This window comes from Hemitrygon akajei, chromosome 25 (genome assembly GCF_048418815.1).
Source record: "Hemitrygon akajei chromosome 25, sHemAka1.3, whole genome shotgun sequence".
Classification (NCBI taxonomy): Eukaryota; Metazoa; Chordata; class Chondrichthyes; order Myliobatiformes; family Dasyatidae; genus Hemitrygon; species Hemitrygon akajei.
In genome coordinates, this window is record NC_133148.1 from 22329992 (window position 1) to 22353156 (window position 23165).

The 23165-nt window shown below is 49.7% G+C and overlaps 1 protein-coding gene and 1 long non-coding RNA gene across 2 annotated transcripts; both read left to right on the plus strand.

Moving 5' to 3' along the window:
• The first annotated feature begins 1834 nt into the window (after positions 1–1834).
• Positions 1835–9777, plus strand: LOC140716436 (uncharacterized). Its single transcript, XR_012096297.1, has 3 exons — positions 1835–1871; positions 5296–5378; positions 8999–9777. It is a non-coding gene; the product is annotated as an uncharacterized lncRNA (long non-coding RNA).
• Positions 9778–9784: 7 nt separating this feature from the next.
• LOC140716435 (uncharacterized) lies at positions 9785–11784 on the plus strand. Its single transcript, XM_073029172.1, is given in 2 exon segments — positions 9785–10905; positions 10907–11784. Coding segments are annotated over 2 exon segments (1479 nt in total). The 5' UTR covers positions 9785–9960; the 3' UTR covers positions 11441–11784.
• The last annotated feature ends 11381 nt before the right edge of the window (positions 11785–23165 follow it).

The following is a 23165-nucleotide window of genomic DNA, read 5'->3' on the forward strand; positions in this document are numbered from 1 at the left end:
TGTGTTGACAGTCCAGTCTAGCTTCTCATCCAACTGTACTCCCAGATACTTGTAGGTCTTAACCTGCTCCACACATTCTCCATTAATGATCACTGGCTCCATATGAGGCCTAGATCTCCTAAAGTCCACCACCATCTCCTTGGTCTTGGTGATATTGAGACGCAGGTGCCATGCCTGACACCGCCGGAGTAGGAAAGGAAAATGATTTGTGACTGGGAATCTCAAACAGAACAGCATGTCCATTCTGCTGCGTTGGTCGCCTCACCATCACGGCGACTGAATCCAGCTGTAAGATCCCAAACGGAATGCTGACGTCAGATTCTGCAGTTACCGCGGCAGCTCATCACACCCAGAACTGATCCCTGGTCACCGGGCATTGGCGGGGTTTGTTCTGCTGATGTTACTCTTAAATTAGATAGGTGTTTAATACTGTGGATCTGTCATAAATAAAGCGGTTCTATTTTAAATCCCGTTCTCGTGTGCTTCCTGTCTCTGCCACACGGTCTCTGTCCGTGATTTTGTTCCGCATCAGTCCTTCTAAATCCACCTCTGCTGTTCAGCTCTCGCTCACCACGTGTCGAGAGGTTTCAGATGCTCGCCGCGCTGTGGATGAAGATGTTGACCTTGAATTTCCCCTGTAACTTTCAGCAGACTGCAGATGAAGACCAACTCACTGTCTCAAAAATTCGTCGTTCCTCCGGGCTCTGGGCGAAGGAAGAAAGTCGTGAATTGTTAAAGCCCGACTTCTCTTGCCTTTGTCTCACACAGCTGCGTTGTTGCAACGCGTCACAGCCCTCTGAAGTTTGGGAGCAGAATGGCCAGCCATTACGTAGGGTCAGAAACCAAGGAGATGCCAGCACCAGGCAAGATTCTGGGGCTCCAGTAAGTGGTGGGGCGAACAGTCTACTAGGGGTGGGGAGAGAGGAGGGAATCAGACCAGCAGGACATGGCTACAAGATGAGCAACGTTTGGAAACTGATTGACTGAAAATAATCTTGTTTATTCCTGCAACAGACTGGAAGAATGTAGCAGATCAGGCAGCACCTACGGAGCGGATTAAGCAATGGACATTCCAGGCCGAGACCCTTCTCCAGGTTTGATGAAAGGTCCCGGCCTGAAGCTTCGACAGTTCGTTCCTCTACAGGTACTGCGTGACCGGCTGCATTCCTCCGGCAGTTTGTATGTGTCGCTCTAATATTTCCTGCGTCTGCAGAATCCCTTCAGAAACAAGCGGAAATCTGCAGATGCTGAAAATCCGAGCAACACACACAAAATGCTGGAGGAGTTCAGCAGGCAAGGCAGCATCTAGGGTAAGAGTACAGTCGGTGTTTTGGGCCAAAACCCTTGGCAGGACTGGGTTTTGAATAGTTTTGGCCCAAAACATTGACTGTACTCTTTTCCTAGATGCTGAATTTTGTGTGTTACAGAATCTCTTGTAATTTTGTTTAATTTCTGCATATGTAAGTGTGTTGGACTTTTGACACAAGGAACACCGGTTGACATTAAATATATTGCTTGTTGTGTTATAGTAGCTGCTGAGTTTTACATATAAAAATATTGAAACAACAAACACAAAGTGCTGGTGGAACACAGCAGGCCAGGCAGCATCTATAGGGAGAAGCGCTGTCGACGTTTCGGGCCGAGACCCTTCGTCAGGAAATAAAAATATTGATTGGTTTTGAGGGTTGCGGCAGAGGGGAAACTGTCCTTGCAGAAACTTAAATGGCACCTTGCTTACCCAGAAATCTCCACGATTTAGAACTCGCCGTCGGTGACCGACCGATCAAGTGCGCATGCGCCACGTGTCAAATAGTTCCTGTAAAGTCACGCATGCGCTCAGTGGACCAAAGGCTTTGGAGGATTGGGAGCAGGTAGGAAAGGGTTTTGGTGGGGGTTTCATCAGCATTGGACACCGCGCCCCGATTGAGGAACAATTGCCGCGAGCTCCGGACACATCGTGGCCATGCACCCCAGGACAGGCTGCTTTCCCACTTTCTCAGTTCTGCGATCCGCACCCGGGCCCAGGGAAATTTCCTACTGATCAATGAGGGTGCTGGGACCCCGACGGATAGATGTCCGTGGGGTTTTCCGGGTAGAGAGAGGCGGCCATGGATGACTCTGCCGAGGCTTTACCCGCCAGTCTTCGGGCTGTGCTTGGAATGGGAGTGGATGGATCTCCCAAACTCTGCCGAGCTTCAGCGATCTGCATCCAAGGATCTGGAACTCGGAACAAAACTAGGGTTCCGAGTTTAATCTCGGATGTAGAGCGTGCAGGACACTTTCTTGGCAGATAAGTCCGTGGTGAATTAGGCTGTTATATTCAGAGAGTACTAGTCGGAGGTCTGTAATTAGTGGTGTTCCACAGGGATCTGTTTGGGATGTATATAAATGACCTGGATGAAAATGTAGATGGGTCGGTTAGTAAATTTGTAGATGATATGAAGATTGGTGGAGTTGTGAAGAACATAGAAGACTGACAAAGAAATCAGTGGGATATAGATCAGTTGCGGATACGGGGACAGATGGACAGAGTAGATGGGAAAGGCTGTTTCCCTTGGTGGGTGAGTCCAGGGCAAGAGGTCACAGTCTTAGAATTAGAGGGTACCCATTTAACAGATGAGGAGAAATTTTTTTAGCCAGAGGGTCGTGGATTTATGGAATTCGTTGCCACATACAGCTGTGGAGGCCAGTCATTGAAGGTTTTTAAGGAGGAGATTGACAGTTTATCTGATTAGTCAGGGTATCAAGGGATGTGGGAAAAAAGCTGGAAATTGGAACTAGACGGGAGAATAGTTTAGCTCGTGGTGGAGTTACTTACTTATAGAGCACCTTCTTACAGATAATCTCATTCAAAGTGGCTTCCAATGAGATATAGTGAGAACATGAAACTAGAAGACAAAATGATGTCAGTTAAAGTCAAGTTTAAATAGATGAACGGGCTTTGAGTCGGCGTTCACTAGTGTGAACTGAGTCTGAATCCCTTACAGCTTTTGGTGTTGATATCCACCGTATAGAAGCGTAGTTCAAAAACACTGACCTGCCAAGTACCTTTTGAGGAAGATTGCTCAAATTTAAAAGAACAGCAGAACCCGAGAGCTCGGCAGGATGATAAAACAAAGCAGATTCTGTGATGTAGTCTGGTTTCAGACCATTGCGATCTTTAAAACAAGTAAGAGAAATTCAAAATATTTTCTGTAATATTTCTGAAGTGTAGAAATGCTGTTCTGGTCACTCCCTTTCTGTGGGATTTTAAATTCAAATCTGAATCACAGATAACACCCTGGCTTGTTATTTCCAATTTTACAAAGGGAGCCAAGTTTCCAAGTGTTCCCAGAATTTTAACTCTTTTGGCTTTGGGACCAACCAAAAGCATTTCAGTTTTACCTTCATTTGGTTTTAAGAAATTATTGCTCACCCGTGGGTTTATTCCAGCCAGAGAGATCGGGTGTTATCATCAACAGGCTGAACTGGGGTGTACAGTTGTGAGTCATCTGTACAACTGGAAATCAGGTTTATGCTCTCCACTGATGTGTCCTGTGGGGAAAGGCAGTGAACCAAGTCAGCTTCCCTGAGCAACACCAAAAGGTGTGTCGAATCTCTCAGAAAACTGGTCTCCAAGACAGAGATATCTCATGTATCTCTGAGAGACATAAGACGTAAGACCAGAATTAGGCCATTCAGCCCATCGAGTCTGCTCCGCCATTCCACCATGGCTGATCCCGGATCCCACTCAACCCCATACGCCTGCTTTCTTGCCATATCCTTTGATGCCCTGACCGATTAGGAAGCTGTCAACTTCCCCCTTAAATATATGCACAGACTTGGCCTCCACTGCAGTCTGTGGCAGAACATTCCACAGATTCACGACTCTCTGGCTAATTAAAAAAAAATCCTCCTTACCTCTGTTCTAAAGGGTCACCCCTCAATATTGAGGCTGTGCCCTGTTACGTACCCCGTAACTGGGTGTCTGACCAGCAAAGATAGAAGAATCTGTTGGAGTCTGGTGGTACTATTTTCAAACAGTGTTTATTAGTAAAATATACAAATCAATATCAACAATGCAAATATATAGATAATACACGTTAGCAAATACTAAACCTAAAAGTGTGGGTATAATAATAATCAATAATAAACAAGCTCTATCGTTGTCTAGGGGATAATGAATTGTCATATGTGAATATAAAGTTCAGTTCAGTTCATACGTGCTGAGGTAGTTGTTGGTGGTTTTGTTGTAATTGTTGGAGAGAGAGAGAGAGCGAGAGAGAGAGAGAGAGAGAGAGAGAGAGAGCAAACAGTGACAGCTACAGTCAGGCAAACCTTCCTTTACGTTCTTGATCCATCGATGTGTTGTGGCCATTCAGGTATGACACCTCTATCCTTCAGCTAGACCATCCTTCCGTGGTGGACTCGTCACCCAGGCAAAGGCGGACACACACACAAGCCCCCACTGGCCCTGCTATAATGCTGAGAGTTAAACTGACCGATCCGTTGTTCGGTCCCCGATGCCCCACACCTTCTCGTGGGTTCCAACACTCAAGCAGTGCTCACTAGTGTGTCTCCTGGTGTGTCTGAGGGGTGTCTCCCCAGACCCCACTTTTATCCCCACTCACGGGGTCTCAGGTGTCAATCAGTTTTGAATGGCTTAGTCCATCAAACCAGCCCACTCCGGCTGTCCACTGAGGAATTTTAATGAACAGAATAGTACCAAGTAAACAGCCCTCTCCGGAGCCATAAGTCTTACAGGAGTCATAATATGGTCTCTCTCCCCCGGTGTTATCTCTCCCCTATCTGAAGCAAATGTTCCAGTCCCAGTATGTTTTCCCTTCGTCTCTCTTTCTCTCTCATTAGCACCATAGCAACAGTAACAGGTTGTGATTCTCCCGGGGGGGGGGGGGGGGGAGGGAAACGGGCAACTCTGCACCCTTCTGCCCATCAGAGTTGTTCATCCTTCATAACAGCCCTCTAGTTCTGGATAACCACACCATAGGAAACATCCTCTCCACATCCACCCTATCTAGTCCTTTCAACATTTGGTAGGTTTCAATGAGATCTCCATACATTCTGCTAAATTCCAGTGAGTACAGGCCCAAAGCTGGCAAATGATCATCATTAACCTCCTCTGGACTCTCTCCAATGACAACACATCTTTTCTGAGATATGGGGCCCAAAACTTTTGACAATACTCCAAGTGCACCCTGACTGGTGTCATATAAAGGCTCAGCATTATCTCCTTGCTTTTATGTTCTACTCCCCTTGAAATAAATTCTAACATTGCATTTGCCTTCTTTATCACAGACGTGTAAGTTAACCTTTTGGGAGTTTTGCCCGAGGACTCCCAAGTCCATCTGTTCCTCTGATGTTTGAACTTTCCTATTCAGGTAATAGTCTGCACTATTGCTCCTTATACCAAAATGCATTATCACACATTTCCCAACACTCTATTCCATCTGCCACTTTTTTTTGCCCATTCTTCCAGTTTGTCTAAGTCCTGCTGCAATTGTATTGCTTCCTCAACACTACCTACCCCTCCACCTATCTTCGTATCATCCACAAACTTTGCCACAAAGCCACTAATTCCATTATCCAAATCACTGACAAACCATGAGAAAAGTAGCGGTCTCAATTCCGACCCTTGAGGAACATCACTAGTCACTGGCAGCCGACGAGAAATGGCCCCGTTTATTACCACCCGCTGCCTACTGCCCACCAGAAATTCCACTATCCATGCCAGTGTCTTTCCTGTAACGCCATAGGATTTTATCTCGTTAAGCAGCCTCATGTGTGGCACCTTATCAAATGGCTTCTGAAAATCCAAATAAATGACACCCACTGCCTCTCCTGTGTCCACCCTGCTTGTTACTTCCTCGAAGAACTCCAACAGATTTGTCAGGCAAGATTTCCCTTCACAGAAACCATGCTGACTTTGACTTATTTTATCATTAGTCTCCAAGTACCCCTAAACCCCGTCCTTAATAATAGACTCCAGTACTTTCCCAAGTACTGAGGTTAGGCTAAATGGCCTATAATTTCCTTTCTTTTGTCTTCCTTTTTAAAGAGTAGTGTGACATTTGAAGTCTTCCATTCCTCCAGAACCAGGCCAGAATCAAGTTATTCTTGAAAGATCATAACCGATGTATCTTTTATCTCTTCAGCAACCTCTCTCAGGACTCTGGGATGTAGTTTATCTGGTCCAGGTGACTTATCCACCGTAAGACCTTTTCCTAGCACTTTGGCACTCACTCCTGCTCCCTGACACTCACGGACCTCTGGCACACAGCTAGTGTCTTCCACAGTGAAGACTATTGCAAAGTGCCCATTAAGTTCTGCTGCCATTTCTTTCTCCCCCATTACTGCCTCACCAGCATCATTTTCCAGTGGTCCAATATCAACTCTCACCTCCCTTTTATTCTTTGTATAACTGAAACACTTTTGGTATCCCACTTTATATTATTAGCTAGACTGCCCTCATATTTCATCTTTTCCCATCTTATAGCTGTTTTAGTTGCCTTTTGTTGGATTTTATAAACCCGCAATCATCCAACATCCCACTCACCTTTGCTACATTACATGCCCTTTCCTTGGCTTTAATTCAGTCCTTAACTTCCTTTGTCGGCCATGGTTACCACCCTAGTCTTTTGAAAACTTCTTCCTCTTTGGGACATATCTGTCCTGTGGCTTGTGAACTATTCCCAGAAACTTCAGCCATCTCTGCTCTGCCATCATCCCCGCCAGTATCCCCCCTCCAATCCCCCCTGGGCAAGCTCCTCTCACATGCCTCCGTAATTCCCCTTATTCCATTGTGATACTGATACACGTGCTTCCCCCTCTCAAATTACAGTATGAATTCAATCATGATCACTTTCTCCTAAGGGTTCCTTACATTGAGCTCCCTAATAAGATCTGGGTTATTACAACCACCCAATGTATGATAGCCTTTCCCCGAGTAGGCTCAAGCACAAGCTGCTCTAAAAAGCCATCCCATAGGGCATTCAACAAATCCCCTCTCTTGCGATCCGACACCAACTTGACTTTCCCCAATCCCCTTGCATATTGAAGTCCCTCATTACAATTGTGACATTGCCCTTATTAAAGCCCTTTCCAGCTCCCACTGCAATCTCAACCCCACATCTTGGCTACTATTTGGAGGCCTGTATATGATTCCCATCATGGTTTTTTTACTTCCCTTTGCAATTTCTTAACTCCACCCACAAAGATTCAACATTTCTCTGACCCTGTGTCACCTCTTTCTAAAGAAGGTAATTCCATCTCTTACCCACAGAGCCACACCACCACCTATGCCTTCCTGCCTGTCCTTTTGATACAAAGTGTATCCTTTGATGTTAAGCTCCCAACTCTGGCCTTCTTTCAGCCACGACTCAGCGATGCCCACAACGTCATTCCGACCAATCTCTAACTGCGCCACGAGTTCGTCCACCTTATTCCGAATGCTACACGCATTTAAATACAGCACCTTCAATCCTGCATTCTTCGCCCTTTTGAATTTTGCTGCTAGGTACAATTTAACTCTTTGCTCTGTTTGCATGTGTACCCAATTATTGGCTTGTCCTTCCTTCCATTCATATTACATATTACATCTCTACTTGTAAACCTGCTCGCTCATCGTCAGCTCGATCATACTAGTTCCCATCCCCCCCCACCATATTAGTTCAAACCACTCCCAGCAGCTCTAGTAAGTAGAACATAGAATAGTACAGCACAGTGCAGGCCCTTTGGCCCATAATGTTGTGCTGACCCTTAAACCCTGCCTCCCATATATCCCCCCACCTTAAATTTCTCCATATACCTGTCTAAATCAGCCTGCAAGAATATTGATTCCCCCTCAGATTTAAGTGCAACCTGTCCCTTTTGTACAGGTCATAGCTGCCCCAGAAGACGTCTGAATTATCCAGAAATCTGAATCCATGTCCCCCCCCCCCCCCCCCCACGTTCCAATGCAGATGCACGAGCCAGAAACCAGTTAAGGACACAGCCAGTGTGTGGATCCAGTTCTCAGGGTGTTGCGGTGAACTGTGTCAAGGGCAGCGTTTAGATTCGGGAGAATTAGAACTGAGCCCCTGTCAGTATCAGGGTTGAGCCTAAAGTCGCTGACAAGGGTCGGCTTCATGCTGTGGTTTGCTCTGCAGCCTGACTGAAACTTTCCTAAGATATGAAAATTCCTCACATTTGTGGCAGATGCTTGACTGACGACATTATAGGTTGGGGCAGGTTTCAACACCTGGGTAATAGTTGAGCCTCTGTAATAATCTTGGAAAAACGGGCTCTTCTTGCAGAGGTTTATACCAGCATTAAAGGAAGCTAGAAAACATTATGATGGTCGTCTAGTCAGCTTTCGTCCATTTTCTCTCAGCTACTCGTCAGTTCGCAGATAAAGTTGCTTAACTGTGGTGAAGTTTTAGTAAGTTAATTCTTTTTAACCCTAGTGGGGCCACAGTGTTAATATATTTTTCAAATTATTGTTGAAAGAGTCAACCATTTCATTTACTGCGTAGGCAGAAGGGATTAGTCGGCCTGTTTGGTTCAGTACATCATTGTGGGCTGAAGGGCCTGTTTCTGTCCTGTACTGTTTTATCTGCTATAATGTGTTTAGTTGAGACTGAGGTCTGAAAGAATGTACTAGGTCTATCTAACAGTCAACGTAAATGTTAATTAGTTCTGCAAGAAAAAAAATCAGAATTCTTGCATCAACTTTGGTTCTTTAGAAAGTCACCTCTGTTTTACGCCCTCCAGTCTGGACCCTTCTACCCGTGAAGTCATTTTGTCCCATTCTCTCTGAGAACATGATATCAGACGCCTTTGTCCAGGGCACCAAGTGACTTGTAGCGTTCACGTCACAAAGTGTCACACGTCTAATCACTTACCCTTCATATCCATTGCCATTGGTCATTTCACCACCGTCAATCACTTGGAGGGGGAGGAGGGCTCAGAATAATTAGAAAGTCTCCAGAAGACTTCATGTCATATCATGTGCTCTTTGCAGCTCTGTGGGACGTGCCCAGAACCTGAAATAATACCGACTGGGAGAGACAAACTGAGCCAAGTCACAGATCGATGACGGGCAGACATGTCCATTGTGACACAGACAGGGAGTTTGATGGTTGGTCTGGATGCCTGTTAGCAAATGAGGAGTCATTTCTCAACTTGCTGTCACTGGTCAGAGCTCGCCGTAGAGACTAAAACCATCTCACCCGGAAGCTGCCTTTCACCCACCGATGTACTCTATACATCTCTTTACAGGAGAGGAACGGCAACGGGCTTTGTGTACAGGAATCTCATAGCACAACAAGAGGACAATTACGTTGTAACGGTCGGCTCACCAGCACCCGAATCTCTGACTGTGGAGGAGGAGATGCTTGAGAAGACAGCACAGCAGTCACAGCAAGGAGAATCCGAACACGTGTTCAGTGTCCGGGTGAGATTTGGATGAACCCACCTGGAGACACGCTGTGTAAATTGCCGACAAGTTACTGAAGGGGGCAACCAGGTATTTTCTTTGTACCTCATCCCAGCTCCGAAATGAATTTCCCTGAAATCCAGTGGAACCGGGGTGCTGAGAACACACCAGCTTTTATTCACCAGAGATCAGTCCTTCAAACGCAATGATTTTCCAAGGGATTCACTATGTCTAACATCTGATTTGGTGAATTGCCAGAGAATTGATAGCAGGGAGATAGCATTCACCTGCTGTGTGTGTGTGTGTGGAAGGGATTCATTCAGCCATTCAACCACAGTCACACCAGAGAGTTGACACTGTGGAGAGGCCGTGTGTGGGAGGGGATATGCTCAGTTATCGAGCCCAAAGATACATCAGCCAGTTCACACGGTAGTTCGACCGTTCACCTGCTGTTCTGACTGTGGGATGTGATTCGTTCTGCCGTCCAAGCTGAAGCTACGTCAGAAAGTAGTGCCGCTGAGAGCCTGTTCACCTGCTCCGCGTGCGTGATGAGGACACCAGCGGGCTCACACCGGGGAGAGGCGGTTCACCTGCTCAGCCTGCGGGAAGGCGTTCACCCAGTCATTCCAGCTGCGGAGCCACGAGCGGGTTCACACCGGGGAGAGGGCCGTTCTCCTGCTCCGAGTGCGGGAAGGCGTTCACCCAGTCGTCCCAGCTGCGGACCCACCAGCGATTTCACAGAGGGGAGCGGAACTTCATCTGCTCCGTCTGCGCCAAGGGATTCATTCGATCGGCTGACCTGCTGCGGCACCAGCGGGTTCACTCCGGGGAGAGGCCGTTCACCTGCTCAGACTGCGGGAAGGGATTCACCCAGTCGTGTCACCTGCAGACGCACAGCGGATTCACAGAGGGGAGAGGGCCGTTCGTGTGCTCGGTCTGTGGGAAGAGGTACCCTCAGTCATCCCATCTGCTGGTACACCAGCGAGTTCACACTGGCGAGAGGCCGTACTCCTGCTCTGAATGCGGGGAAGACGTTCACTCAGGCCTCCCACCTGCAGACACACGAGCGGGTTCACACCGGGGAGAGGCCGTTCACCTGCTCTGCGTGTGGGAAGAGTTTCAGCAGCTCGTCCAGCCTGATGTCCCACCAGCGAGTCCACTCCGGGGAGAAGCCGTTCACCTGCCCCGAGTGCGGAAGCAGATTCACTCGGCCATCCGAACTGCAGGCCCACCAGCGAGTTCACAGCGGGGAGAGGCCGTTCGTCTGCTCTGTCTGCGGGAAGGGATTCACTCAGTCATCCGAGCTGCTGCGACACCAGCGAGTTCACACCGGGGAGAGGCCGTTCACCTGCTCCGAGTGTGGGAAGGGATTCACCCGGTCGTCCAACCTGGTGACGCACCAGCGAGCCCACACCGGGGAGCGGCCCTTCATCTGCTCCGTGTGTCGGAAGGGATTCGCGAGTTCATCCCACCTGATGCTGGCACCAGCGGGTTCACTCGAGGAGAGGCCGTTCAGCTGCTCGGAATGTGGAAAGAGATTTACTGCGTCCTCTCACCTCCAGGCACCCAGCGGGTTCACACCGGGGAGAGGCCGTTCACCTGCTCAGACTGTGGGAAAGGATTCACTCGATCCTCTTACCTTGTGACACACCGGCGAATTCACTCGGGGGAGAAGCCTTTCACCTACTCCGACTGTGGAAAGAGAATCACTGCGTCATCCCATACCCAGGCACACCAGCGGGTAGACACTGGGGACAGACCATTCAACCTGCTCCGAATGTGGGAGGGGATTCACTCGGTCCATCCAACCTAGAGACACACCAGCGAGTTCACACCGGGGAGAGGCCGTTCACCTGCTCTGAGTGCGGGAAGAGATTCACTCGCTCTTCTCATCTACTGAGACACCAGTCAGTCCACACCGGGGAGAGACCGTTCATCTGTTCCGAGTGTGGGAAGAGATTCACTCAGCTGTCCCACCTCCAGACACACCGGCGAGTTCACACTGGGGAGAAGCCGTTCACCCGCTGAGACTGTGGGCAGGGATTCATTCGGTCATCCCACCTTGTGAGGCAATACTGAGAGTCTGCACACGTCTTTGTGTGAGCAAAGAGGTTTACTAGGTCATCGCACCTGCCTGAAACACCAGCAACTGCACACTGAGGAAAAGCAGTTCAAGTAACTCTGTGTTAGGTTTTTAACCATCACATTTGGAGAACCCATTTGCAGGTTTACGAGTGACTGTTGTCAGATCCTGCAGTTACCGCTGCTGTTCATCGCACCTGGGGCCGAACCCTGGTCATCGGGCTCGGGAGAAGTTTGTTCTGATGACATCGGCCTTTAATTGGACCAGAGATTAATATTGTGGATCTGTCATAAATAATCAGGTCTATTTTAAAACTTGTGTTTCAGGTTCTTACTGACTGTGCAGCACACTGAGTGTACGGTAAAGAGGCCATTCTGCCCCTCTGGTCCCTGCCAGTGTTCCTGCCCCACCACCTGTAGCGATGTTCTTGTCTCTCTCTCTGTTCTCTCAGCTTCCCCTTCAACCCATCCCTGCCGCTCCCCTCAGTCTGTCCCTGTCGTGACGGTCACCGCTCTGGGGTGCAGTGACCTCACCGATCACCTGGTCTCCCACAACTTGCACTCGCTCTTCCTTCCAACTTTCTTTACTTGTGCACCGGGACAACAGTCCGGGCCCCCGTCACCGAACTGTTCTGAAACTTCAGCTCGGAGTTGTCAGTTTTATATCGATATTGACCGATTGAAATCCGGTGCAGCTTCTAATCCCTTATTCGCAAACATGGAATCCAGTCATGATACATTCTTACAGGTGTTAACAACCATTAACACACACAAAATGCCGAAGGAACTCTGCAAGTCGGGCAGTATCTGTGGAAGGGAATAAACAGTCGATATTTCAGCTGAGACCATTCATCTCCCAGTTCGGTTGGTCTCCCTGTTCCAACCCCTCCTCCAGAATGCTCACCCCCTTTTCCCATCTCAGGGTCGACCCCTTCCTACCAGTCTCGGGGTCACTCCTTTTCCCTGGGTCACCCGCTTTTCTCCCCCCCCCCCCCCTTGTCTCTGGGCCTGCCGCCCATTCTCCCCAGTGTTTCTGCAACCCTCCCCCCCTTCTCTAGGTGTGCTCCCCGTCTATTGGTTAACCCATTCAGCGTTCAATCTGGATCTCCCCTTACAGTCTCCACCCCCTCAATTTCCTGGTCACACCCTTCACTCAACCCCCCACTTCCCCCTTCTAAATCCCCACTCACCCCTGTCTCTGGGTAACCACTCACCCCTGCCCCCTCTGGATCACTCCGCTTCCCACCTCAACCCCCGTTTCTAGGTTGCCCACTCCACTCCTGGGTTTCCACTCCACCACTTTCTGGGTCACCTATACCCACTCGCCCCTCTCTATGTTCCCCTCCACCCCTTTCCCTTCTGAGTTGCTCCATTACCCCTCACAACTTCTGGGTGCCACTTCCCCTTCACCCCCCCCCCTCCAGATGGGGACACCGCTTCCTCACCCCTCCCACTCTAGGTCTCCCTCCTCCCCAGACTACCACCCTCAACATCGTCTCTGTGTCACCCTCCTCCCGTCACACCTGCCGTCCTTGGCCACCCCATGCATCTGCCTTTGGATTGTTGTACCCTGCCCTCCCCTCGTATCCCACCCTCCCCTTTCCTCGTCCACTTGTTTTTGGGGGTACCCCTTCCCCCTTCTTCAATCCCTCACACCTCCTGGTCTCCCAACCCTCTCCCTCCCCCACCTGTGGGTCATCCCCTTCCCAAGCCTCTGAATCTCCCCCTTCCCTGTTTCATCTCTGTCAGCCTCTCCTCTGCCCATTCTCTGAGCTCCCTTCCCCCCCCAATTCACTCTTCTCCCCTCCGTACCCTGTCTCTGTCCACCCCTCCCTCGTCTCTGGGATTCCCACTCTGCCCCACTCCCTTCTCTTCGGTGTTGCTCCCCGCCTGTACCCATCTCCATATCTGGCAAACCCACTTTCCCCCATCATCCTTTCTCAGATGCCAACTGTACAACCTCTGGGACCTCCCCTACCCCTCTCCCTGTATCTGAAATGTCCCTCCCCGCTTCTCTGGAAGGCGCCCTTCCAACACTCTCCCCTCCCCCTCCGCTTCCATCTGTCCTGGATTCTTGGATGCCCCTTTCTCCTCCTCCTCACCCCACCCTTCTCTCAAAACACCTGCTTCCCCTGTCTCTAGGGTGCCCCCTGCCCCCTGTATTTGGGACGACCTCTCCCTGCCGACTCTGGGACACCATCTTCTTCCCCCCTCTGCCCCGGTCACGGGACACTCCTAGTCTTCCTATCTCTGGGATGCCCCCTTGCCCAATCCTGTCTCCAGGACGCACCCTTCCCCTGTTTTAGCGATATTCTCCTCATCCCAACTATCTCGCCTCGTATCTGGCACCTCCTCCCCCTATATAGGACGCCACCTCCCCCCACCCCCCATCCAGCTCTCTCCACCCTGTCTCTGAAATGCCCCATCCCCCTCTTTTCCTCCCCTCGTCTGTGTGAGACCACGTCCTCCTTCCCATCTCCGGGACGGCCCTCCTTCCTCTCTCTCCAGCCCCTCCGTTGCACCGGACGCCCCATACTCACTTCCACACTCTCCCATTTCTGGGACATCTCCTATAGGGATGCCTCACCCGTTCCTTGTCCCTTCCCGTCTCAGCGACGTTCCCTTCCTCCCCTACCTGCGCCTCTGGCACGCCACCCCCACTCCCTCCTCCGGGTGTCTGATACAACCCCTTTCCTGCGTCCCTGGGAAAACCGTTCAACCCCATCTCCGGGAGGCCCCTTCTCCCCTCGCGCACTCGTCCCATACCCCATACTCATTCAAACCCAACATTCTCCCGTCTGATAGACCCTCACCAACCCACCCCTCGAACCCCCGGCCCGGGGCACTTCCCTTCCGACCACACCACACCACACTAACCACTCCCCACCCTGTCTGCAATATGTAAAACACAGGTCACAGAAGAAGAATGAGACAATTCGAATCTGCTCCGCTATTGGATCGTGGTTGATCTGTAGTCTCTCTCAATCCCATTCTCCTGGTTTATTCGGGTAACCTGCAGCGCCCTTACTAAACAAGAACCCATTCACTTCCAGTTTAAATACAGCCGAGCGTGGAAATGAAATCCACAGGCTAAAGAAATTCGGCCTCATCTCTGTTCGAAAGATACGTCCTTCCCATCCGGCTCCGAGAGTCACCCGGGACGCATCCACTCCATCTAGACATTTCAATGAGAAACCACCCCCTCACCCCCAGTCTTCTAATATCCAGCGAGCACGAGCCCAGAGCATCGTATCAAACTCTCCTCATACGTTAACCCTTTCATTTGCGGATTTTTTTTTTGGAAAATCTTCTCTGGACCTCCTCTAATGTTAACACCTGGTTTCTCAGATAAGGGGCCAACAGCCGCTCCCAATACTCCAGATGCGGTGTGGCCAATGCCTTACAAAGCCTCAACATTTCATCCTGGCTTTTAAACTTGTCTGGTGGCAGGCAAGCCACCTTTTCGTCCATGCCAACAAGGCGGAGGAGATGGTTATTGGCCACCGCGGACACTTCTCTTCACATCGGCAGCTGTTACACACTCCTGGGAGTGCACAGCTCACGCAATCCCCCATTGTCCCAGAACGCATCCGACACGTTCAGGAAAGCTCACCGAGGCCGCTTGTTTTCTGCGGAGGTCGGTGCGCATCGATACTTCCACAGATGCGCAGCAGAGGGCGCCCTAGCGCGCTGCACCACTGCACCGGAGGGCAATTGCACAGGACAACGAGCAGTTAAAACCTCCCAGCGCATCATCGGCACCGGCCTGGCCGCCATCCAGAAAGGCGCGAGAAAAAGGCCAGCAAGGATCCCACCCACCCCGCTCGTGGACTGTCTGTCCCACTCCCGTCACGGAGGAGGCTACACAGCCGCCATGCCGGGGCCACCAGACTCAGAAACAGTTACTTTCCCCGAGCCGCCAAGCTGGTCACCACCCCATCACACCAGACCCCCTGCCCCACCAAAACTTCTTTGTTGTTACAGTCACCCTATGTACAGATACTCCTGTACCCAATGTCAACTTGTCTATAAACTAATCTTATGTTTTCATATTGATGTCACGGTCCCTTCGGGCAACCCCCACTTGGCTACTTACCTCAGGAATTGGGCCTCAATCCCCTCGTTCAGTTCCCAATCATTCCCAGGTTCCACTGACTACACACACCTACTTTCCATCAGCAAACGCAGAATTAAAAACCCTGTGACCACGACAAGGAGCTGCCAGTTCGTTGGTCGAGTCCGGTGTGAGTAACCTCGTTTCGTGGCTCTTAGGACAGCCAGTTCTAAGTCTAGCATCGCTCCTGGAAACCGGCTCCACGCTCGCTACGTTAATAACGTCTCCCGACGCTGCCTCCGCGCCCGTGTTCTGCACTTGGGGTTCGTCCACCGCCACGCTCGTGTAACAATTGATGGTGTTTTAAAATCGTGTTATTTTCATGTTGCATCGTATCTGGAGTAACAACTATTCTAGGTGTTCTTGTACATCAGTCAATGAAAGCAAGCATGCAGGTACAGCAGGCAGTGAGGAAAGCTAATGGCATGCTGGCCTTTATAACAAGAGGAATTGACTATAGGGGTAAAGAGGTCCTTCTGCAGCTGTACAGGGCCCTGGTGAGACCCCACCTGGAGTATTGTGTGCAGTTTTGGTCTCCAAATTTGAGGAAGGACATTCTTGCTATTGAGGGAGTGCAGCGTAGGTTCACGAGGTTAATTCCCGGAATGGCGGGACTGTCATATGTTGAAAGATTGGAGCGACTGGAATTTAGAAGGATGAGAGGGGATCTGATTGAAACATATAAGATTATTAAGGGATTGGACATACTGGAGGCAGGAAGCATGTTCCCGCTGATGGGTGTGTCCAGAATTAGAGGCCACAGTTTAAGAATAAGGGGTAGGCCGTTTAGAACAGAGATGCGGAAAAACTTTTTCACCCAGAGAGTGGTGGATATGTGGAATGCTCTGCCCCAGAAGGCAGTGGAGGCCAATTCTCTGGATGCTTTCAAGAGAGTTAGATAGAGCTCTTATAAATAGCGGGGTCAAGGGATATGGGGAGAGGGCAGGAACGGGGTACTGATTGTGTATGATCAGCCATGATCACAATGAAGGGCGGTGCTGGCTAGAAGGGCCGAATGGCCTACTCCCGCACCTACTGTCTGTTGTCTATTTCGCTCTCTTTTATGCTTGTCCACTGAAGAATGGCAACAGGCGAACTTGAGTCTGGATCTTGAATATTGTAGTCCCCACAAAGTGACTGCACACATTGCATTTGCTTCCCTTAGTAACCTCCTCAGAAAACCCTGCAGGAGGTGTCGCAAGTCCTCTTCCACTTGCTTCCCGTTCTATCAGGGTGAAGGGCCACACACTTCCCCACCTTGTATTCCATCTGCCACTTCTTCGCTCATTCTCCCACTCTGTCCAAGTCTTCCCGCAGATCCCCTGCTTCCTTCACACTACCTGCCCGTCTACCCGTCTTTGTATCGTTTGCAAACTTGGCCACGAAGACGTCAACTCCGTCGTCCGGGTCATTGATATAACGTGACAAGAAGCGGTCCCAATTCCGACAGCTAACCAGAAATGCCCCCCCCCCACCTCTTTCTCCCCACTCTGCCGGTCGGCCGATCGTTTATCCACACTGGCCTGTCTCCTGGATGCCTCGGGCTCGCGTGTTCAGCAGCCTCATGGCCGGCTCCTTGTCAAAGGCCATCTGAAAATCCAAGTACACAACACCCACTCAGTTCTCATTGTCCACCCTGCCTGTTACTTCCTCAAAGATTCCCAGCAGATTTGTCAGGCAAAATTTCCCCTGAAGGAAACAATACCGACCTCGATCTATTTTATCGCGGCTTCCAAGCTCTCTGAAAAGGCGTCCACGATGATAGACTCTTAACGGCTTGCCAACCACGGAAGCCAGTCCAACTTCTGGAAAAGTGGCGTGCCGAGTGTAATTTTCCACTTCTCTGGAGCCATTCTCAAACAGCGATTATTGACAAATCACTGCTAATTCCTCCGCAATCTTTCCAGCCACCTCTTTCCGGACGCTGGGGTGTAGTCTATCAGATCCAGATGACTTTCAGCTTTCCAGACACCTTCTCCTTCGTGATAGTGGCCACACTTAACTTCTGCCCCTCTCTCGCGTTTCTGCCACACTGCTGGCGTCTCCCACAGTGAAGAGTGGCGCTAAATTCCTTTCTTCCCCAGTTTCGTCCGCCGGACCCGTGCGGCGTCGTTTCCGGCGTCCCGATGTCCGCTTGCCTTTCTTTTACTCTTTATATCCGAGAATAACAAAGTTTGGTATCGGCCAGCTCAACTTCAAAGTTCATCTTTCCTTTCCTTATTGTTTTCTGTTCAGTTATCCCCTGTTGGTTTTTAAAAGCTTTCCAGTCCTCTGGCTTCACACGGGTTTTGCAGCATTCCATGCCTTCCTAATCGTTTGTCTTCGTACCGTCTTTAACTTCTCATGTCGGCCACGGTCGCCTCGCCCTCCCCTCCCCTGAGAGCGCTTCTCCTTGGCGATGAGCCCTTCCCAGAAACTCAATCTATCGCTGCTGGACCGTCATCCCTACGACTGCCCCGTTTCCTTCTCATGCCCCTGTACAGTACTTTTACTCCACTGTACTACCGACACGTCCGATTTTAGCTGCTCCCGCTCAGGCTGCGGGGTGTATTAAACCCCCACCTTTAACCCCCCCCCCCCCAGAATTTCTCCTCAGTATCATCTTCACCGAGACACAATCACCCGACTGATAGCGCGTGCTAACATGTGTATTCACAACTGACACACTGCATTAAATATACACGCAACTAAAAGCATGCACACGCATTTCACGCGTGACGTGACGTGCACTGCCAAACGTACACACGTATGCAGACAAGCACCCAACCCCCAACATAGCGAAGTACGCATGCTGAGATATGTGTGTGTATGTATATATATGTATGTGTATATATGTATGTATATATGTGTATATATGTATGTGTATATATATGTATATGTATGTATATATGTATGTATGTGTGTGTATATATATATGTGTGTGTATGTATATATATGTATGTGTATATATGTATGTATATATGTGTATATGTGTATGTGTATATATATGTATATGTATGTATATATGTATGTGTGTGTGTATATATATATATGTGTGTGTGTGTGTGTGTGTGTATATATATGTATGTGTATATATGTATGTATATATGTGTATATATGTATGTGTATATATATGTATATGTATGTATATATGTATGTATGTGTGTATATATATGTGTGTGTATGTATATATATGTATGTGTATATATGTATGTATATATGTGTATATGTGTATGTGTATATATATGTATATGTATGTATATATGTATGTGTGTGTGTGTGTGTGTGTGTGTGTGTGTGTGTGTGTGTGTGTGTGTATATATATATATATATACACACACACACACACATGCAAGCGTACCCCACATACCCGACTCACACAAGTACGTTCTGTTACCCGCCACGTAGGATCACGTCGCCGGACACGCAGAGACACACGAAGGCTAACACACACAGAGAGGTTGGTGCAGCCCCACACGGAATCTCTCGTGTTTCCGTTCTCAGAGCCGGCTTCCCGTGTCTGCGGAACTGATCACGTTTCGTGAGGTCAAACCCACCCTGACGCCTGCGGTGGAGGTTTGTGTCAGAACCCGACCGGATCTCTTTCGATACGGATTCGAGGCATCGAAGAGCGATGACCCGGTGATTCGGAGGACTGGGAGTCCGCGAAAATCCCGTAACTGTGAACGCAAGAGATTTTGCAGATGCTCGAAATTTTAAGAACACACACAAAATGCTGGTGGGACTCTAGCTGTTCAGGCAGAATCTATGGAGAATAAACAGTCGATGTTTCTGGCCGAGACCCTTCATGTTAAACGTCGGCTGTCAAATCCCCTCTACACACACCGCCTGCCCCGCTGAGTGCCTCCAGCGTTGTGCCTGTTGCTTTAGTTTCCAGTATTTGCGGGACCTTGTGTCTCAATTAATTCCCCCCATTTTCATGGACCATCTGCCTATAAGTTCATTCTGACACACCCTGTCCAATATCGTGGCCTCTAAATTCATGTGCTTGTCAAATACCTTTAGAAAATCTAATTACGCCACAGCCACAGTTTTACCTCCATCAGCCTTTCCTGCCGCAGTTTCGTCCTTCAGTTCCTTTAATCTTCACAACCCGGTAACTGAGCACTGCCCACCCCACACCCGCAGCAGCGGAGGTTCACCTCCCTCCAAAGACAAATTATTTCTCCCTACAACACACACAAAATGCTGGGGGAACACAGCAGGCCAGGCAGCATCTATAGGGAGAAGCGCTGTCGACATTAACAACAACACACACAAAATGCTGGTGGAACGCAGCAGGCCAGGCAGCATCTATAGGGAGAAGCGCTGTCGACATTAACAACAACATACACAAAATGCTGGTGGAACGCAGCAGGCCAGGCAGCGTCTATAGGGAGAAGCGCTGTCGACATTAACAACAACATACACAAAATGCTGGTGGAACACAGCAGGCCAGGCAGCATCTATAGGGAGAAGCGCTGTCGACATTAACAACAACACACACAAAATGCTGGTGGAACACAGCAGGCCAGGCAGCATCTACAGGGAGAAGCGCTGTCGACATTAACAACAACACACACAAAATGCTGGTGGAACACAGCAGGCCAGGCAGCATCTATAAGGAGAAGCACCGTCGATGTTTCGGGCTGAGACCCTTCGTCAGGACTAACTGAAAGGAAAGATAATAAGAGATTTGAAAGTAGGAGGGGAGGGGGAAATGCGAGATGGTAGGAGAAGATCGGAGGGGGTGGGATGAAGCTGAGAGCTGGAAAGGTGATTGGCGAAAGGGATACAGAGCTGGAGAAGGGAAAGGATCATGGGATGGGAGGCCTCGGGAGAAAGAAAGGGGGAGGGGATCACCAGAGGGAGATGGAGAACAGGCAGAGTGATGGGCAGAGAGAGAGAGAAAAAGGGGAGGGGGGAAACTAAATATGTCAGGGATGGGGTAAGAAGTGGAGGAGGGGCATTAACGGAAGTTAGAGAAGTCAATGTTCACGCCATCAGGTTGGAGGCTACCCAGCCGGTATATAAGGTGTTGTTCCTCCAACCTGAGTGTGGCTTCATCTTGACAGTAGAGGAGGCCATGGATAGACATATCAGAATGGGAATGGAACGTGGAATTAAAATGTGTGGCCACTGGGAGATCCTGCTTTCTCTGGCGGACAGAGCGTAGGTGTTCAGCAAAACGGTCTCCCAGTCTGCGGTCTTGACGTTCGACCCCTTCCTCTGACACAGTGAACGCCAGCATACCTCTCAAATCGGGTGGGGGGAAGGTGAAACAACCCATCTTCCACTCTGTCGATCTTCGGGAGGATTTGCAATGACATCTTCTCTGAGTCGCCTGAACTCCGAAGCCTACAGGCCCGTTTTCTCACAGAATAATCCAGCACCTCGCCTCCCGTCCGGCGAACCGCCATTCCTTGGGTCGGGGGGAGCGGCCCTGCGCACAATATTCCAGAGGACCCTGTGCGGTGGGAATGTGGACAGGGAGAGATGCGTGCCGCCATCTGCGTGTGCAGAGCCGTGTCCAGGCGTCTGCTCGACTTGCGTGTTCGCAAGTGATTGTGCATCTGCGTGTACACGCGACTTCCACGCACACGCCCACGTGTCAGCGTGTACGTGACTTGGGGGGGAGTGAGCACGTGGGTGCGTGTATAGCAAGTGTGCATGGGAGTGAGCTTGTGGATGTGTAGTATGTGTGTGACATTGTGACACGCGGCTACACCTACAACCTACAGAACCCGAACTCTCACTAACACAGGCAGTTGTACAGCGCATTGTGTGGGAGGGGTGTTAATCCCGAGCTGCTTCAGGTACACGATGTGGCAAACCCCTCTGTTTCTGGCAATGAAGTTCCAGTCTATCCCGACCAGCGCCTTAGTTTTCACACGAGTGCTTCCGGGTTTGAACGCGTTCCTATTTAAAGAAACAAACTGTTTCTGTCCTACTGCCGTTTGCACTCTGTTCCGTGTAGGTGCGGGGGGGGGGGGGGGTGGAGTGGGGGTCAACCCTGCGCTCACCACACTGTCTCTGGCATCTTCTTTCTTCAATCTGATTTTCCATCTCACGTTTTTACGCAGCGGCAGATTAACCCATCAACACGCACATGGTCAACGTGCAAAGACCTACACACACACACTCACACACACACACCCCACACTCACACACAACACACACACCACACACTCACACACACCCCCCCCACACACACACACACTCACACACACCCACACCCACTCACACACACACACTCACACACACATAAACAACACACACCACACACACACACACACAACACACACACTCACACACACCCACACCCACACACACTCAAACACATCCCACACTCACACACACACACTCACACACAACACACACACCACACACTCACACCCCCCCCCACACACACACTCACACACACCCACACCCACTCACACACACACACACTCACACACACATAAACAACACACACCACACACACACACACATACACAACACACACACCACACACACAACACACAAACACTCACACACACACCACACACACACACTCACACACACACACCACACACACACACACTCACACACACCACACACACACTCACACACACCCCACACACACAACACACACGCACTCAGACACACAACACACACACACTCACACACACACCCCACACTCACTCACACACACACACAACACACACCACACACACACCCCACACTCACATACCCCACACCCTCACTCACACACACACCCCACACTCACATACACACACACCCGACACTCACGTACACACACACACACACTCACACACACACCAGTGGAGGTCGGATTCCAGCCGACAGCTGCTCTAACTGTGTCACCATACACACAAGAGGGAATTTGTAGAATGCCTAGGAGATAGCTTTTGGGAACAGCTTCCGGTTGCGCCCACTGGATTAGGTATTGCGCAATAAATCGGATTTGATTAAAGGAACCCTTAGGACGCAGTGTTAATAATTTAATAGACGTCATCCTGCAACTTGAGGGGGAGTAGCTGAAGTCACGTGTATCAGTATTACAGTGGAGTAAGGGATGAGAGATGAGCGGGCCGAAGTTCATTGCAAGGGGACACAAGCAGGGATGACGGCAGAGCAGCAATAGCTGGAGCTGCTGAGAGGAATTCGGAAGGCGCGGGATAGATACATGCCAAATAAAAAGAATTATTCCAAAGGGACGATGACGTAGCTGACAAGGGAAGTCAAAATCCAGGTAAAAGCAAAAGAGAGAACATATAATAGAATAAAAATTAGTGGGAAGTTAGAGGATTGGGAAGCCTTTAAAACCATGTGAAGGGACCTAAAAAGCCACAAGGGGGGAAAAGATGAAATATCAATTTAAACGAGTCAATAATACTAATATGAGAATACAAGAGATAGGAGAAGGGGTTGGCCAACTGGCCCGTCCATCCTGCTCCACCAATTAACCACAACACTAATCCTACTTACGTCCTCTTAATCCCTCCCTACATTCTTGTCAACTCCCCAACTTCAACCACTCATCCCCTCACAAGGGACAATTTATAGCAGCCAGTT